General features: G+C 42.4%; 2 protein-coding genes across 4 annotated transcripts; one reads left to right on the top strand and one right to left on the bottom strand.

Annotated features, from left to right (window-relative positions):
- Positions 1–175: 175 nt before the first annotated feature.
- fut11 (fucosyltransferase 11 (alpha (1,3) fucosyltransferase)) lies at positions 176–3,514 on the top strand. The gene is made up of 5 exons (XM_068325205.1): positions 176–271; positions 535–873; positions 978–1,358; positions 1,732–2,354; positions 2,524–3,514. The coding sequence occupies exons 1-5, from the start codon at positions 269–271 to the stop codon at positions 2,672–2,674; spliced, it is 1,497 nt and encodes a 498-aa protein (XP_068181306.1). The 5' UTR covers positions 176–268; the 3' UTR covers positions 2,675–3,514.
- znf185 (zinc finger protein 185 with LIM domain) lies at positions 3,410–17,296 on the bottom strand. Of its 3 annotated transcripts, none has more exons than XM_068325202.1 (33): positions 17,132–17,296; positions 16,258–16,310; positions 15,850–15,967; positions 15,620–15,763; positions 14,988–15,032; positions 14,747–14,818; positions 14,584–14,664; positions 14,441–14,503; positions 14,191–14,319; positions 13,103–14,116; positions 12,599–12,658; positions 12,451–12,522; positions 12,213–12,287; positions 11,926–12,000; positions 11,688–11,768; positions 11,273–11,332; positions 11,072–11,125; positions 10,793–10,852; positions 10,288–10,338; positions 10,136–10,180; positions 9,790–9,831; positions 9,483–9,518; positions 9,221–9,265; positions 8,106–8,174; positions 7,947–7,988; positions 7,584–7,673; positions 7,280–7,327; positions 6,964–6,999; positions 5,695–5,766; positions 5,534–5,608; positions 5,358–5,423; positions 4,833–5,050; positions 3,410–3,873 (listed from the first exon to the last, which is right to left on the bottom strand). In XM_068325202.1, exons 2-33 carry the CDS (start codon positions 16,265–16,267, stop codon positions 3,800–3,802), a joined length of 3,222 nt encoding a protein of 1,073 aa, XP_068181303.1. In that variant the 5' UTR covers positions 16,268–16,310; positions 17,132–17,296; the 3' UTR covers positions 3,410–3,799. The 3 variants fall into 3 exon arrangements, with proteins under 3 accessions (XP_068181303.1, XP_068181304.1, XP_068181305.1); XM_068325203.1 differs by having other exon boundaries at positions 4,833–4,938; positions 17,132–17,295; XM_068325204.1 differs by having other exon boundaries at positions 4,833–4,935; positions 17,132–17,295.
- Between the last annotated feature and the right edge of the window lie 738 nt (positions 17,297–18,034).

The raw sequence follows: 18,034 nt of genomic DNA, 5'->3' as shown, positions 1-18,034 counted from the left end.
TACTTTCCACATGCAATAATATGTAACGTTGAAATATATTTATTTATTTATTTTATTTTATTTTTTTTAAATTTTGAACTTGTATTTGCAGTTCCCACCATAGAGCTGTAGATGGCGACGTGGAGCTCGTCTTCATGTTGGACGCGACGTTATAGAGAAGCAGAAGCCTAGAAGAAGAATCCCCGCTGGACGCAGAGAGCATCCTGGCAACAACAACAGCAGCCCGACCGGAGGAAAGTCGAGTCCTTATGAGTTCACAGCTGGAACTATGGTAGGAAATAATAAGAAAGATTTAACGCAGGTGCATACCCATAACCCTCTGACACGTAGTAGAGAGATTTGACGCTCAGCTGCTGATGTTAGTGGTTGTTTATCTAGGTTAGCTCCATTACCCTTATGAACATCGAATCAAAGGCAACTTGAATGGACGACACCTTGAAAACACAACCTTTAGTTTGTTATTGGTTTCTACTAGGATCTGTCCGAGCAGTGTAAGACTCTGAAAGTTTGTGTGTGTTCATTTCCACCCTCCAGATGGCGGGTAGAGCCAGGCTGGTGCCCTGTGCGTGTCTGGGGCTGCTCGGTGTGTTCTGCTGGGTCTGGGTCTCCTTCGCCTCCTTTCCAGACGATCATCTTGATGTGGGGGATTTGGATGGAGTTGACCGAGGAGCCTTTCAGCCCCAAAGCGCTCTGTCAGACATGGAGTTTGCCTCCATCAGCTCATACGTAGGGCCTGGCAACAATGACCATAGAAAAAACAAAGAGCTGCCCATTCTCCTCTGGTGGACTGGAGGACTGTTCCCACATTTTCCTGGTGACACTGAGCGCATTGACTGTGCTAGATCCTCCTGTCTGGTCACAAGCAACCGCAAGGTACCGGAACTGTTTATCTGGGGTTTAGGCGTAGAGAATGACAACAATACCAGTGGTTTCATGTGAAACTGTTCTGCCAATAATCTTGAGTTTAATCTTGAAAGGTCCAGCTGTACAAACGGACGGCATCCATCATCTTTTATGGAACAGACTTCAGGGCGTACGAGGTGCCGCTCCCTCGTCTCCGCCATCAAACCTGGGCACTGTTCCATGAAGAGTCACCCATGAATAACTATGTCCTCTCCCATGGGCCGGGGATCAGGGTGTTCAACTACACGGCCACGTTTCGCAGGGAGTCGGACTACCCTCTGACGCTGCAGTGGCTGCCCTCTCTGGACTACCTGCGGACACCTGTGGCTGTAACCCTGGAGGAGAAGAACCAGCTGCGGAGGGAGGGCCTGGCTCCTGTTCTCTACATGCAGTCTCACTGCGATGTACCGTCAGACAGAAACAGATACGTCCAGGAGCTCATGAAATATATTCAGGTAAAGTGGGGATGCTTGGTTCGAGAGATATTTTTACAGGACTTTGTTTTACATGAGTTCAGACTCATAGAGCTGCAATTTTAAATATTATTATTAATCCACAATCCTTTTATTGGGTTTTGCAAAAGAAAAAAGTTTTGCAGATGTCAGGTACGTCATTGTTATTTTTCATCGGAATTAAACCTGAGTGAAATATGTTGGTTTCTTATTTATATATTATCCTCCATAGGGTCTAAAATAAAACCCTTTATGCTTTAATTTAGCTGATGCTGATGTGTAGTTACTCTTCAATTAAAACTGTTTTCTCCTCCTTAATGGTTCCTAAGCATACCTCCATCCTTGTCGTGACTCACACATTATTTTTCCTCGGCAGGTGGACTCTTATGGAAAATGCTTGAACAACAAACCTCTGCCTGAACACCTCGAGGACACTGCCACCGCCACTGGGGAAGAGCAGAACTTTATGAATTTTGTGGCACGTTACAAGTTTCACCTGGCGCTGGAGAATGGTCTGTGTCCAGATTACATGACGGAGAAGCTGTGGCGGCCTCTCCATCAGGGCTGTGTTCCTGTGTACCGAGGCTCCTCTGCAGTCGCAGACTGGATGCCCAACGACCACTCCGTAGTCATCATAGATAACTTCCCCTCGCCAGAAGCGCTCGGTATCTTTCTCAAACATCTCGATGAGAATGACGATGAATATGCAAAATATTTAGAATTCAAGGATCTCAAACACATCACTAACTCTCTTTTATTGGAGGCTCTGGAAACCCGTGAGTGGGGGGTCAATGACATGAGTAAGCCAAACTACTTGAATGGGTTTGAATGCTACGTTTGTGACCAGGAGAACGCAAGACTGGCTGCAGAGCAAGCGTACAGGAAAGCCCCCAACAAGAAGACACCCCCTCAGCCTAAAATGGCCAACAACTCTCACATGGGGTGCCCCCTGCCCAGCCCAGGATACGGACACGTCCAAGACATACCTGCAAATGACGGGCAAGTTTTCCTTAAATTTATAACTAGGCCTGGAGTAAAATCCTTCCGCTGTCTGTACTTAAATGAGAATAACAATGTCCTAAGGGGCAGGGGGGGGTCGCTTCATTTTAATTATCTAATTAAAGCATCCTGTGAGATGAGACTAAACTGTTTGTATATCTGTCTGCAGATGGTTGCAAACATGGCCTCAGGATTACTGGCAGAGCCTGGACCAAGCAGAGGGGCTGGAGTCTCTGATAAGAAATAACGAGTCAGACCCTTCGCTGCTGTGGAAGCACATCCAAAACATGGCAGTGAGCAGAGCCAGAGGAAAACACTGACACAGGCCTCCACATAAACAGACAATGGAGCACATCCAGGATTACAGGGGTGGCCCATATTATGCATTCCCCGTTCAAATGAGGGAGAGAAGCTGAATTTGAGCATACTTTTGCACGTATTTTTAGTAGTTCTATTATAACTATATAGATTTTGATGATACTGATACTTTATCCCTATTTCAGTAATAGGAAAATAGTATTTTAAGGTGCAGTATGCACTGCACATATTGTCAAGTCCACTGAGGTTCCATAATAGCCAGTCGTCCATCCTGCATTGCTAACGTTAACTGCATACAGTTCCGTAGAGGCACATTGTTATGGAAGGCAGATTTTCATTGCATTGGAGTACAGTAGAAAAACTTGTCCTCTACCAAGGGAGCCCTGCCTAACTGTGTGTGAAGACCATGAAGCCAGTAGCCTATAAACTGCATTAGTTTCTTTACGGTCACTCAGTAAGTAGCTGATGGTTATTAACTGAAGTCACACTGGTGTTTTAAGTGACTATGCAAGGGAAATATTGTTTCACCATACAGTAGAGAAAGGTGACTTTAAGTTAAGCACAAGTCTTCTGTTTGAAGTCAGGACCTGCTCCTCTAATGAATCTCTAACCCTCAATCTGTTCTCTTACATGGTGCTGCATTTATCTACATGCAATAATGTTATAATGCCTTTCAAAAACACGTAACCGAGACTCCATGACCATCTTATGACATTTGTATCGCACTAATACCAGGATTGTATAAATCATTTTATTTTCTTGACAAGAAATCATAAAAACAAAAACATTTTGTATCAAGTAAGCAAATGAACACTTTTTTAATAAAGCAGTTTTGTTTTATATCTGCTGTTGCTTAAGTAGAATATCTGAGCCCCTTGTTATCGCACTTCCTTCATAGTTTGCAGAGGCAGACAGAGCTTTCACCACCAGGAAAATGACAAATATTAGAAATTTATCCTAAAATAACAATTAAGTAAGCATATTAGTCACTGCAACACTCTAAACCACATCACTGCTATTTCAGCCGGAGCACAGTCCAAACTTTGTTAAAGCCTAGTTCTCACTTTATATGTAAATGAGAATGTCGGGACGGGGACAATCAGTCGAAAGCTTTGGCGTAGCAGGTCTCACAGTGGACTTTCCCAGTGTGCAGGAACATGCTGTCGAGAAGGTCTCCCATCGGCTTTCCGCACACACCACACTGAAAAATTGGGAGAGTGTTATTTGAAAATGCATTTAAGTGAAGACCGGGGGATTTATCCTCGCAATGGACTGCTTGCACAGCAGATATGACATGTCATCTATCAGCAATGACTGCGCCGCTTTTAAAGGAAGTCCTGCTGTTTCACTGCTTCACTGTTACTGGGACACAAGGAGCTGAACCGTCTTTACTGTCACTACACCCACATGTCTGGTTTGGGATCAGATGGTTGCTCCTTTATTGGACCATATTATGTTGCTTTGAAATCCCAATTAAATTTTTTCATATATTGAAAGGCAACATGTAACTAAAAATATTTGCATTTGAAGACTGAAAAAAATGACCTTCTAGGGGGAAAAAATCTGATTATGGGAGTAATTTGGGGATTTTGTAAGAAGATGTCACTTTCCTATCTGTCAGCTAAATACAAAGCAGCTGCTTATCGAAGCAAGAATTATAAACAAGAGACGCATCTGTCAAGAAGCAAAAATATGACGTGTAAAGATAGAATATTATAAGGTTTTCTACAGGTTTTGGATTAGGTCCAGTTTGTTTTTGTCCCCCTGTTGTTCTGTATAATGCAGGGGGAGCGTAGTGATCACTCTGCCTGCTTGGTAACATTTTTATTCAGGACATAACTCAAAAACCAGCTAATATTTTTTTCATGAAACTTGGCACGCACATAAACCATTGGCTGCAGTGGAGCATTTTGATATTTAAAGATGTTTTCATTTTCTCTTTCTGTTTCCACGGCAGTGATATACTGTAAGCCTCACCTGATCAAGAGTGAGATTTTTGTTTTTGAATCACATTTAGACTGGATTCTTTCTTTGACAGATTGGACATTAAAATGTTTTTTTTAAATGAACAAAAATCTCCAGCTGACTCAGCCCAGCAGTATTCCAGCTTAATAACTGCCAAATTGTGAATTCAGCGGGACTGTAACTGAGCTGAATTACCTTGAAGCAGGCAGGGTGAGAGTGGATGTTGAGATGATCGATGGAGATCTTGGCATCGTTCCCCACCAGCTCTCCACAGTACGTGCAGGTGGATGACGGGGAGCTGCTGGGGGAGACACAGTGATGGTGAAGTTAGTTTGGCCACAAGCACAAGCAGATCTCGTGCAGCTACAGCTCTGATGAAACACGTCACGGTCCTTTCTGTCCACTGAGGGGATCTACAAGTGGAAACAGTGTCATGTCCCAAGACTTCCTATTTTTTTTACACATATCTACTGTGGTCAGGCCTTGAGACAACTAAGCAGTGCCAGGATGAGCCAGTTTTAAGTAACTCTAATGTTATTAGAATTAAGAAAAGGAGATTCAATAACAGTATTAGGCCAAGTCCGATACCAAATTAACTGAGGAAAGAACAGTAGCAGTAGTAATATAAAAGCAGCTGAATAATCAGAGAAGAAGAAAGCAGCTGGAGTGTGAGGATAGAAAACACCCAGAACAATAAGTGAGTTTAGGGGATAATGTTACCTTGTGTAGCTGGACGGAGAGCTGTAAGATTGACTGGAAGAGCTCGATGTGAAGTAATCTGCCCCACTAAGAAGAACAGAGCAGTTTGTCAGTCACCATTAACGCAGGGCTGGAAAGATTATTCATATGTATAAATAATATATGTTGGTGTTTATATTGGAATCTATTGGTCTTACTCGTAGTAAGTGTCCCTGGCGTTACGCAAGGACAGCTCCGTTGAGTTGATATACTCCTTCACGTACACAAATGCCCTTGAGCAGACAAAGACAGAGAATCAATACGTTCCACAAAAATATTACTTATCACTTTATTTGACACGTTTATGGAAATGTCTCACTTTTTGGGCTCCGGTTCCGGGGTTTTGACATCCTGTTCTTCTACCGTGGCAGACCTGGAATAGGTTTCATAGCTGCAGACAGAGTGCAGCAGCAGCAGCAGCATGATGGTTACACAAAAGCACAATACATCTGTCAAATGTAACTCAGGAGATAATCGTTTTCTGCCATTGCTTATTAATGGCACGCTGTTTAACGGGCTGTGATTTGAAAAAAGGACATCTCCAGTACACATCATTAATCTGACATCTGGAGACTGATAATTACAGGGAAGGAAATGAGGGCAAATTGAAAGACAGCAGGAGATCACATCTTGTCATTTAACTTCAGTATTAGAGCTGAGTCAGGAGTCTTTCTGCCTCATACTGCAGTTGCAGGTAACTTTAACTCTAGACTGCAGTATTAAGCACACACAGCTGCATTCCCACAGGATTTGACCTAAATCTCTCACCCCCTAAATAAGGCAGCTATTACCAACACGAAGATAACAGCAGATCTGGTAGGCGAGACTATTAAAAACCCAGAGGTGTGTGTTTCAATAAACTGAACGACAAATCTATTCACGCATCCCCACATCCAAAAATGTTGGGATATCATATAAGCATAAGAAGCACAATCCAGTGTCAAGTGTAGGCCACTCTCAAGCCGGAATAAATGCAGAGGTTTGTGACTGGAAGGGAATCCAGAACAAAAAACTTTGCCAAACAAATATGAGTGTTCATCTAAAATGGAATTTAGGTGATATTTATATATTTAGGTGACTATAAAATATATTACTACATGTGTTAGAAGGAATTTATAAATATAGCTTTAAATATATTTGCAGAAACTGATGAGCAGAATCTAATAAATTTCCCACATGCTTTATGTTGACCATAAATGTGTGCATTGTGTAATAAAATTCCTCATTTTTACATTTTCTGGGGCACTTGTTCTTGTGTTTTTCATGTCATTCTGCTGTTATTCTTCTGTGGTCAGTGTCAGCACAAAATTAGGTTTGTCAGTTGCGGGGGTACTGTATATCTGTTCTTGGAAAGACATTTTTCAGTTTATTGATATTTTACGCAGTATCTTGACTTTTTGGGAAATGGGTATGTAGGCTAACGAGTGCATTTCATTTTGGTGCAGCGCCACATCCTCATTTAATGTTTTAGATCAAACGTTCCTGCTTGAGGAGAGTGTCTTTACAAAATCAGAAAGCAGATCAAACAGCCAAAAAACAAATTATTCCTGTGTTATCCTGTCTGACTCTATCAAGGCCACTAACTCACCGATCCACGGTCGGCTCTGGTTGACTCTGCGTCTCCCTGGAAAGGAATGGAGGTCGTTTTAGGCTCTTTTTTTTTCAGGCTGTAGCAGTCGATATGTTGGATGGTATCCAATAAATCAGATTCCTGCAGTTTTTATTCAAAAGTGAGGCTGATCATTGACACAGCTCCAGAAGCATTAGGGTTTACTGGTGCTTCTGGAAGGGTCTTTTCTGTGCTGCAGCCTCATCTACACACCTCTCACACTCACTCCCTCCTAATCACACCAGTTTTTCATCAAGACACTTGAGTATTAAAGATGACAGATGGTTTTCCCAACCTGATAGTAGTGATGGTTGTGATGGTTTGCATCTGTGTTTTCTCAGGACTACAAAAGAGAGAACATTCATGCATTATAATAAGTCTGACAGTGCAGATAAAGGATAGACAGAATAGAAGTAAAACTGAAAAGTTGAGAAGAGTTTTGTTATTCCTAGAGGGAAGCCACAAATTATCGACTTGAATTTCGTCTGCTTACAATTAAGCGGCTGACAGTCACTAAATATTTAGGTGTTTTAATTACTGCTTAAATTAAGTCAAATAAAGTGGTTTAATTTGCATTTAATGAGCCATTGCAGAAATACCTTTGCTCCTGCTCCTCTTCCTCCTCAGTAGCGATGTTATAGAGAGTGGGTGATGTCCACCGGTCCCACGGGGAATCATTCTCAGTGGATCTTGAGTACAAACAAAGACATCACATTTTAGCTTGAGACGATGTCAAATTCACACTCCAGTTGTGAAAAACAATGGAAGAGGCAAGAGGGGATTTGTAGTTGTGAGCGATGGTTGTACCAAATACATATCTGACCTATTTTTATTAGCATCAGTGAACAATAATTTCTGGATGAATGAGTAGACGCTGGTTACTTCACCACAGTGAAAGAGAAGGAGGTTAGAGGAATAAAAGCAGAGGAGACAGAGTGCTCAATAAAATAAAAAAAACTTACTTCCTCTCAAACGTGACCAGCATGGTTTGATCTGCGACATGACTGAGAGAAGACATACATTGAAAGGCTTTTAGTGCATATTGAACGTAGAAGGGTTCATGGTGATGGATGAAGCTGCATTGTAAGAATATGGAAGAGTAAATCAAAGTGTGTCATCACCCCACTGCCGGGTCCTCCTGCTTAGGTGTGCTGGTGTCCCATGTGAGCGCCCAGCGGTGGGTGCCCACGCTAGGGAGACAAAGGGGGGAGACAGAGAGAGAGATACCATGTCAAACGTCTGATAGATTGAGAATTTATGTGTCCATTTTCTTTCCCCTCCATCTCTCGTTTATATACAGTATTCAAAACACAGTGACAAAGACGCTACACGCCATTAAACATCTTGTGGTGTCTACATTGACCAGGGTCCCATCCTTCTTTAGGTATTTCAGTGCGTTATTGCTAAAACAAAGGCACTCATGATGAGTCAAACAAATCAAAATAATATTGGAATTCAAGAAAAATGCTCGTCCTAGAAGCTCAGGGATTTAAATAATAATACCTATGTTAATAGCAATATAGCAATATCCAAGCAAGGTACAAACTATTTTAAAAAAAAGAGAAACACTAATAAATATTATGGTAATGACATTAAACTAATTAAACAGCTAAATAAAAAAATGACAACAAAACAATGATAAAAGCTGTAAAGTCCAGTCTGAAATACTGAGTTTTTAAAAGTTAATGAAGGGGACTACAGACAGACAGACAGACAGACAGACAGACAGACAGACAGACAGACAGACAGACAGACAGACAGACAGAAAAACCTGACGCTCCCTTCAAATCTGTCTTTTTTCCTTTCATCAACTCTTTCACAAGGGCATTAAATTATGGTGAAAATGACTTTTAATTGAAGTGAATCACCAGTAATTTTACTGATCATTAAAAATTAATGCATTATAAATTTCAGCCATTTATCCCAAAAAAAAAAATCTAACATCTCTTTCAGCCACTAAAAAATAATTCTTCTCAGCTGTTCTGTTTTATTTGATCATAATTTGAACATATTTTGGCTGTTTTAATGTTGGTCAGATAAAAGTGACAGTTTGAAGACATTGTTTTTACATTTTACATTAGTTACATTAGTTATTAGTTACATTACATTAGTTTTTACAACTATTTTCTGAAATTTTACTGACTACAATACTGATGAATAAATAAAAAATAGTTACCAATTGAATTAGTGTAGTTCTGTTTTCATATTAACTTGATGTTGGATTAGTGACACTTACACACTTGCTGAGCTTGGGTCTTGTTTTTCTGTGGTTGGTAGTTGACTGCAAGAAAAGTAACAAATCTAATTCAAAATAATCAAAACAGTATCAAAGCAATTCTGTGCAGTTCCATATCATCATTTAATGTTCACAGTTCAAACAGATCAAACGTTCCTGCTTGAGGAGAGTGTCTTCACAAAATCAGAAAGCAGATCAAACAGCCAAAAAACAAATTATTCCTGCGTTATCCCGTCTGAAGCTATCAAGGCCACAAACTCACCGATCCACGGTCGGCTCTGGTTGACTCTGTGTCTCCCTGGAAAGGAATGGAGGTCGTTTTAGGCTCTTTTTTTTTCAGGCTGTAGCAGTCGGTAACTTAGATGGTATCCAATAAATCTGATTCCTGCAGTTTTTATTCATATGTGAGGCTGATCATTGACACAGCTCCAGAAGCATTAGGGTTTACTGGTGGGGTCTTTTCTGTGCTGCAGCCTCATCTACACACCTCTCACACTCACTCACTCCTAATCACACCAGTTTTTCAACATAACACTTGAGTATTAAAGACGTAAGATATTTTTCCCAACCTGATGGTAGTGATGTTTGTGATGGTTTGTGTCTCTTCGGGACTACAAAAGAGAGAAAATTCATGCATTATAATAAGTCTGGCAGTGCAGGTGAAGGAGAGACAGCTTTAAAATAAAACTGAGAAGTTGAGTTTTATTATTTCTAGAGTGAGCCAAACATGATTAAGATGTAGCCACAGTGCTCAATGTGTCTGCTATGATAGCTGCTGATTATATATAAACATTAAAGTAACTGTCAACCAGCTGAAGTAGCTGTGGTCATTTGTTGTAACACGGTCGTATCTGTGCTACAATTACAAATTAATGCATAGGAGGAAAGAGCGAGTCTGCATTATCATCCCTGTACCTGTTTAAGGAAACATCAGAGCGGGGCTGGAAGAGGTCAGAGGAGCTGCAATAAAGAAAAGTGGCTCATAATCTCAAACTGTTGCATTATGCATGCTGCGATGCTATCTGACTGGCTGAAAACAGTCACAGCTCCAAAACCAATATGATTACCTGTTCAGGGATGTGGTCCCTATCGGATATGGATCAAACGGATCAGCCGGCCTGAAAAAACAATTTCACACTGATTTCACTCTCAATTGTCACCACAACCCATCTTGTGTCAAAGGAATTCTGATCACATTGACTCATAATGGAAAGATTTAATGCAGTTTGAATGGGAAAACAACAGCATGACCAGGAGCCTAACTCAATCATTATCAGAAGCTATGTGTCTCCAGGCAATCTTATAGCTGGATTGCAAAATGAGTATTAATAATTAAGTTTTCTCCAATTAAATTCAAGGATTTCCAACAATATTTTTCTAAAACAATGAAATCTACCAGTTGCTCTACAATTAGTTAGTTTATTTACTTGGAGTGAGAATAAATCTTAAAATTGAATCCTATTCTGAAACAAACAAGATGTTTTTCACTTGCTTCCTTTATATATTAACTACATTTATATTATAACCATATTTAAGTGCATTACTATAACACTATAGATGTGAATACTCTACCTTGATTCAGTGACTGTGGTTGTAACATGTGAGCTCCAGGGATCTGCAGAGTCCCCCATGCTGCACAACGGCAGGAAATAAAAGTATGGAAGGCAGCACAGATGAATGGTGAGTTAGGATGAGAAAAGAGGGCAAGTAAAGGTTATTGTGGTTCTTCTCATACACTATTTACAACCCGGCTCTTCAGAGACACTTGAAACCCACTGAGCAATTTAACATGCATGAAAACCTGAATATAGCACAGAGCCAACTTTTTTCTGTATGCGTGTGTTCTCGTACCTTTTGTCAGTAATGATCACAGTTTTGGTGGTTATAGTGACTGTCTCTGTAGAGCTGCAGCAGGATGAGAGACGCAGCATCAGTGCAAGTAGAGTTCGTATAAATCATTACAAGGCATATCAGACTCAAATGGGTTTCTTAGCAGGAAGAACTCGGTCGAGATAGATAATTGTTTAAGAGCAGCCTGTCATCTCCTTCTACCTTTGCATCTCTTTGTCTGTCTCTTCCGTCGGATTCTCCTCCTCTTGCTGTGTGCTGAGGCTGGTGGAGACAACACAAAGCCACAACACTAATCAGCACAGAACATTCTCTTCTATTTCCAGTGGTGCTGCAGATAAGATGTGGCTTTCTGCTTCAAAGTATTAGTCACTTCAGGAATCTGCAGCTTTGTTTCTTTCCAACACGGAGCGGGGAGTTAAAATAGAATGCTGAGAGTAGAGGAGCCTTGATTTATGGATAAACTTGAGGCGTATAGGATTTATTAAAAGCCTCACACCTCGGGGACTTGGGATGCTTGGCCCCTTCATTTGTGGTGATAAGAATTAATGGTGCACAAGGAGGGAGGGGGCGGAGAGGCGGAGGGGAGCAGGTCATTCCATGTCTGTCTGCTTCTCACCTGCGTGTTTCTGTGTGGACTGTGATGACATCATTCGACAGGAGATCCAGGGCACTACCGGTCTGTTCTGGGTATGGATCACTGCAAACATCAAACACAAACTCAGACGCACGTCAGAATTCAACTCTGGAGAGGTAAGTTCAGGTAAATCGACAAAATAGCTATTGATTTTCCACTGATGAAATTCTTTGCTTGACTCTACATGAGGGGCCTGAGTGTTAAAGAGCTCTTCCAGTACCTGTCTAGACCCCCAAGGAGATCCTGGCTCCAGCGTCCTGGGCTGGAGGGGACAGGTTCTGCTGGTGCCTCTGGACTGTGGAGGAGGAGGAGGAGGAGAAGAGGAAGAAGAGCAGATGAGGAACAAAGTGGGGGTTTGAGATTCAGAGCATTCAGAGGCAGAACAGGCCATTTGAGGTGGGTGGAGGAGGGAGACATCTGGAGGTCCTACAGTGCCACCTTGTGGGTAAATGAATAAACACGAAGGCTGTTTCATTGCACTAATGGTGAGAATGTGATTCAACAAACCTTCCATTGAGAACCAGGAGATCATCTGTCATCGGAACACAATTGCTGATCTCTGGAACTGGCTCAGGTTCAATCCTGCAGACAGCAAGAGGGAAAATGACTGCAGTGCACCTGCTTTGGCACATGCACACTCATTTGACATTTAGTGATTACTTTTAAGTCATACCAGTGAAACATGGCTGTGTGTTCTCCTGCCCACTCTGCTATGACATGAATGAAGGAGTTGTTGGATTCATACCTGTAATTTGTGGCATGAGTGTCCTCTGCACCTCCTTCTTCCTGTGCCAGCTCCGGCTCGCCATCTTTAACGCTGAGGAGCAAATGAACTGTCATTATCAGGAGATGTGTGATTGATTGACTGGTGGATATTGTTCTTTTTCCCGTACCTGTGTGAACTTGTGTCAAAAGAAATGAGAGTGTCAGACAAGGCGGAAAGCGTCTCAAACCTGGAGATGTGAAAATAGTTCAAGAGAAGCTTTCAATCACACATGAAATGAACGGGCACACACACCTCGTGGCAACACACAAAGGAACCCTCCTGGAACTACGATTAAAGCTTTCCTGTTTTCAGATTCTTGGCAAAAGTAAGTGTCAATATTTGAATACAAACTTACTCCATCACCTCTTATTAAATTGTATTTCTAAACATTTAATGACTGACTCATTATCACTGATTCACACACTGCAAGAATGAAACATTTTACTGATGTTTTTGTTCAAAATGAGCAGATTTTAGTTCCTCATGCAGAGCTTTACACTTTAATTTATAAAAATCCACAGTTACTTTACTGTGTTTTAAATTTTGTGTGTATAATCTTAAAGGTGTTGTTGACATACTCTCTGTTCAGTCACAGCATGGCAGCACTGACTTTGCTTTGTGGAACTCTTACCTTGGCTTTGGAGACGGTTGTGGTTCTGGTTCTGTATTTACTAAGATATCTGTCAAAGTGGAGACTGAGGCAGACGGTTCTGGGTCTGTGGTCGTGGTGATTTCTGTTACTGTGAACATGGAGGTGGACGATTCTGGTTCCTTTGTCTCGACCGTATCCGTCACAGAAGTTGGGAAAGATAGTTCAAGTTCTGGTTCCTTGATCACTGTGATTTCTGTCACAGTAGTGACCAGGGCAGATGGTTCTGGTTCTGGTGTCACTTTGATGTCTGTCACAGTAGAGGTTAGAGTAGATGGTTCTGGTTCTGATTCCTTGGTCACTATGATGTCTGTCACAGTGAACACTGAGGCAGATGGCTCTGGTTCAGTCATCACTGTGTTGTCTGTTACACTGGTGACTGGAGCAGATGGTTCTGATTCTGGGGTCACTTTGACGTCTGTAACAGCAGACTTAAGAGTCGATGGTTCTGGTTCTAATTCTTTGGTTACTATGATGTCTGTCACAGTAGAGACTAGAGAAGGGGGTTCTAATTCTAATTCCTTGGTCGCTGTGACATCAGAGACTGGAGCAGACGGTTCTGATTCTTTGGTCACTATGATGTCTGTCACGGTGAACACTGAGGCAGATGGTTCTGGTTCTGTGCTCACTGTGATGTCTGTTAAAGTAGAGACAGGGGCAGGTGTAAGGGGAATGGGTGACACCGGGGTAGGAGACATTGGAGCAGTTGGTTCTGAGATGGTTGGCTCTTGGGCAGAGGAGAGGTCAACAAGAAGTGTGTCAGCCCGGACAGAATTCCCAGGTTCAGTTTGAACGCTGTCGAGGATCAACACGGGGAGGGGCGTGTCCACCTTGGTGCACCCCGGCGTCAGCTGTTCAAACGGGTCTGCCTGGATAACAGACACCGGAGCAGGACGGACGTCTTCTTCCTCGGGCTTTTGGAATGATTGGTCTTCCTCGTTCTGAGCCGCCAGCTGATCGAAAGCTTCAACGGCTGACTTGACCCTGCTGTCGCCTCTGTGAACGACAGAGACGATGACCAAACGGAAAGAGAGTCGCCTGTTAAAGCGGGAAAAACAGACTGGACTCACATTTTCCTTGGTTGAGGCTGTGGAGGAGTAGGACCTGATGCAAAAGGGTTAACAGGTGAGGGAGGCGGAGTTCTGGTAGGTTCCACAGGTGAAGGCGCGTCATCATCATCATCATCATAAATCTCCACCCTGCATTATTGTACCCGTGCACATGTGTATAGGTAAATGCAGCAATTAGACAGTGGAACGTGATGACATGGCATGACTCAGATGTTCTTACGTCTTGTAGAGGTAATGAGGTAGCATTTACCTTTTAGCCACAAATGGTGAACTACTTTGGATTGTAGAGATGTTTGCTGGTTCTTGTCTTGACCTTTGCATAGTTAAAACAGTTACTTTTTTACCAAGCTGGGTAATTCATTTTGCTTTAGAAGAAATTTAAACAGTACATACTCAAATTTCTTAGCAGCAGAAAGCACATATGATCGTTGCTTGACTGAAGATTTATTCAGAACATTGCCGGCTGCCTCTGTCCTGCAACACAGAATCATTACTTTGACGAGGTCTCTCCAGCATGCATGTGACTTCAAACTGGACATGCAAGGAGAATTCTTACCGTCTCTCCTGCTCGTCTTTGCTGAGCTGACCCACCTGGCTGTCTGAGATGGGCCTCACAGTGTGGGGGGCTCTGAAGAACAGAGGGACAAACACACCGGACAGGAAAACTCATTCTCACCCAACTGCCAGCCTTTAAATGAGAATCTGAGATGTGTGTGTGTGTGTGTGTGTGTGTGTGTGTGTGTGTGTGTGTGTGTGTGTGTGTGTGTGTGTGTGTGTGTGTGTGTGTGTGTGCTCACATTTTCTTGTAACTATCAGAATGTTTCTTGACAAATGTTGATCCACTATTAAAAAAAAAAAGATTAAAAGTGACGTTAGTGAACGGAAGTGTAGAGCACCAAAAGACACATGCATGCATACTTTCTTTCTTGTGCCACTTGTACACACACACACACACACACACGCACGCACGCACGCACACACACACCAGGTCACTTTGACCTGACAAAGAGTTTTCTCAAAGTCCAGGTTCAGTTTGAGAAACCAGGTTGAGTTTAGCGTAATCCTGTCAAGTGGTATCCTGGTATCAAGTGAGTTGGGTTTGAGCTGTTGCTGACTAATGGAGAGAAGCTTTTACTCTGAGTTGTTACACGTGGAGGAACGGCGCATCCTCGTAAAGTTTAATGAAACGCCTTTGGATGCAGAACAGAGTGTGACCAGATAGTTGCTACTTTCACTGCCAAGACGCCTCTCCTTCTGCCTTTGATTGCTTTTTCTAATTAGATGTCTAAAAGTCTGAGTTATCTGGTAGGGAATCCTGATGCCGGTGCTCTAAATTCAGAACAGAGACTTGTTATCAGAACAATCATGTTTGGAAGGCTGTTTCCCAGTGCTCTGTAGATAATCTGTGACATTTGTGATGTGTGTTTACCTTTGCGTGCCAAACTTGGTGGGTGGTGCGGTGGGTTTGGTTGGTGATGTCACGGTGGGTGGTGCGATGGGTTTGGTTGGTGATGTCACTGGACTGGTGGCAGTAAAAGCTCCATTTGGACGGCTGGCCCTGACTTCTGCTAGCCTGCATGGGTGTACAAGTGTGTGGTCACGACTTTTCAAAGCGATTAGTGCTACATTATATACATAATCAATAAATGTGTGGCGTACCATGGTTTGTCTGTAGTAGTTTTTGTCTCAGAACTACTATTACGGTTCATCCAGCTAGAATCTCCCTTCAGCTTGGCCCGCACTTTGGTGGTATTGAACACAGCTTCTTTGTTAGTCTCTGACACAAACACACACACAACATCTGTGTTATTACACACACTGTTGCCCTGAGACGTACTCTCATTTTCATCAGCCTCTGCTTGATCGTATGCAGGCTGACACACAAACACACACACACACACACACACACACACACACACACACACACACACACACCGATAAGAACCACTTGTATGTTGTGTTCAGTCAGGGCAAAGATCAGAATGTTGAACGCCTCTGCTCCTAATGGGGAAACACACACACACTCATAAAATCTCACATTCAGATCAGCTCAGTCAGCCTGCTCACCTGACGACATGCTTGCTCGAGACGTCTGTCTTGCTGCTGTTGTTACAGGTCACCTGGAAAATATTTTGGAAAGCGTGATAAGTATCGTGTGAAAATTCCTTTGCAGAGATTTAGAGCATAATCTGTTTTGAAATGATCAATCCCTGGTGAAGAATCCTCCCAATGACGAACGTGCTCTTTCAAGAATGTCTTTGTGTCAACGTTTAGACATGCAGATGATCTTGTCCTACCACTTTCAAAAGGATACCACAATTGCTGCTTAAGCAGCAATGGAGGCACTCACATGAGCCTAAGTAGATAGTGGGACCTTTGGTTTGGATAACAAAATACACCTGCATAAAATATATATTTCTTCAATTCACACACAAATTTAACCCTCAGTTATTTACGGTCAAAATCAACAGGTGAGAGGCATACACACACTTTCCCCAGATGACTGAGGAACAAAAAGAAAACACTGGTGAAAGGGACGAGTGTTCCTTTATCTGAACGCAAACTCAGAATGCAAATAAAGCTCCTGGGGCTGTGATCTCATTTTTCTTTCTATAAATTATCGCAGTGTCTTCTGAAGATGTTGTCCTATATGTGTAAGTGACAGAGCAAATAGGTAGAAGGCTCGCAAAGCATATTTAACACATCAGCCCATGCATGATCAATGATTGATGAAGAGAAAGCAGACAGGGCGCTCACTGAGCAGGACAGGCGACTCTCCTGACAACGCAGTCACGACAGGGAAACACCCAGTAGTCACCATTTAATCGTTTATGTGGTGTGATTGATTACCCTTAACACTCTGAATGCTAAGCACACAATCTTTCCAGGTTATTCGTTAAATTATTCTGTAAATGAGACACCTGTCAGTTAACGGGCTTACCTGCATTCAGCTCCTGCCCAGCAGAGAATGAGTCCACCCAGCTGAGTGTAGTGTGGCTGAGTGTGTGTGAGAGCAAGTGTGTGTGTGTGTGTGTGTGTGTGTGTGTGTGTGTGTCCACCTGTCTTACAAGTGTCTCCGTCCCTGAGCTAGAGAACAGGTACAGGTGTGAGAGTAGACAAGCCCAGCTAGTCCCGGGAGGTGGATGTGGGGTGGAGCAGCTTTTGTTTGACTACTCCAGTGTGTGTGTGTGTGTGTGTGTGTGTGTGTGTGTGTGTGTGTGTGTGTGTGTGTGTGTGTGTGTGTGTGTGTGCATGTGCGTGTGTATTTGTTTACTACATGTCATTAGAGCCTCGTTGATAGGAATAAGCAAGTACATATTGTCATACAAGTGTCTGATAATCAAGTCAGAGTCTGAAGGCAAAGGGACGACAACATGGCACAGCGAGCAAGAATGAAGTGAGTCACAGCAACGGCTCCTTTGGGAGCGCCACTCTCATGCTCAGTGGGTAAGAAAACCCAGGAAACGTAGACATCATTAATTTGAAATAAGGAACAACACACACACAAACACACACACTCAACTGTTCTGAGATAAACAGGGACAACATTCCACTCATCAGCAGAGGTAACAGAAAGCCAAACCTGACCAAAAGGTCAGTGGACTGAATGGAATGTTTATGTTTGAAGTAAAAATGAGATTGGAAAAACCCAGTTGTGACTGAATTTAACCTATTAAGTCCATGTAGAAAGGTAGCTGGAATCCTACTTATTTTAATAAGTAGGGTTCCATCTGTGGGTGTTTTCTCTTTAACTGAGTAATACCAGCTCCTTTTCTGACAGTTCTTACAATGATTTGCAGGAAAAACAAACTTCTGATCAACTGGCCCCAATCAGCTCATCTTT

Source organism: Antennarius striatus, chromosome 10, assembly GCF_040054535.1.
Source record: "Antennarius striatus isolate MH-2024 chromosome 10, ASM4005453v1, whole genome shotgun sequence".
NCBI lineage: Eukaryota > Metazoa > Chordata > Actinopteri > Lophiiformes > Antennariidae > Antennarius > Antennarius striatus.
Note: the sequence above shows the minus strand (reverse complement) of the source record. Positions and strands in the feature narration are given on the sequence as shown.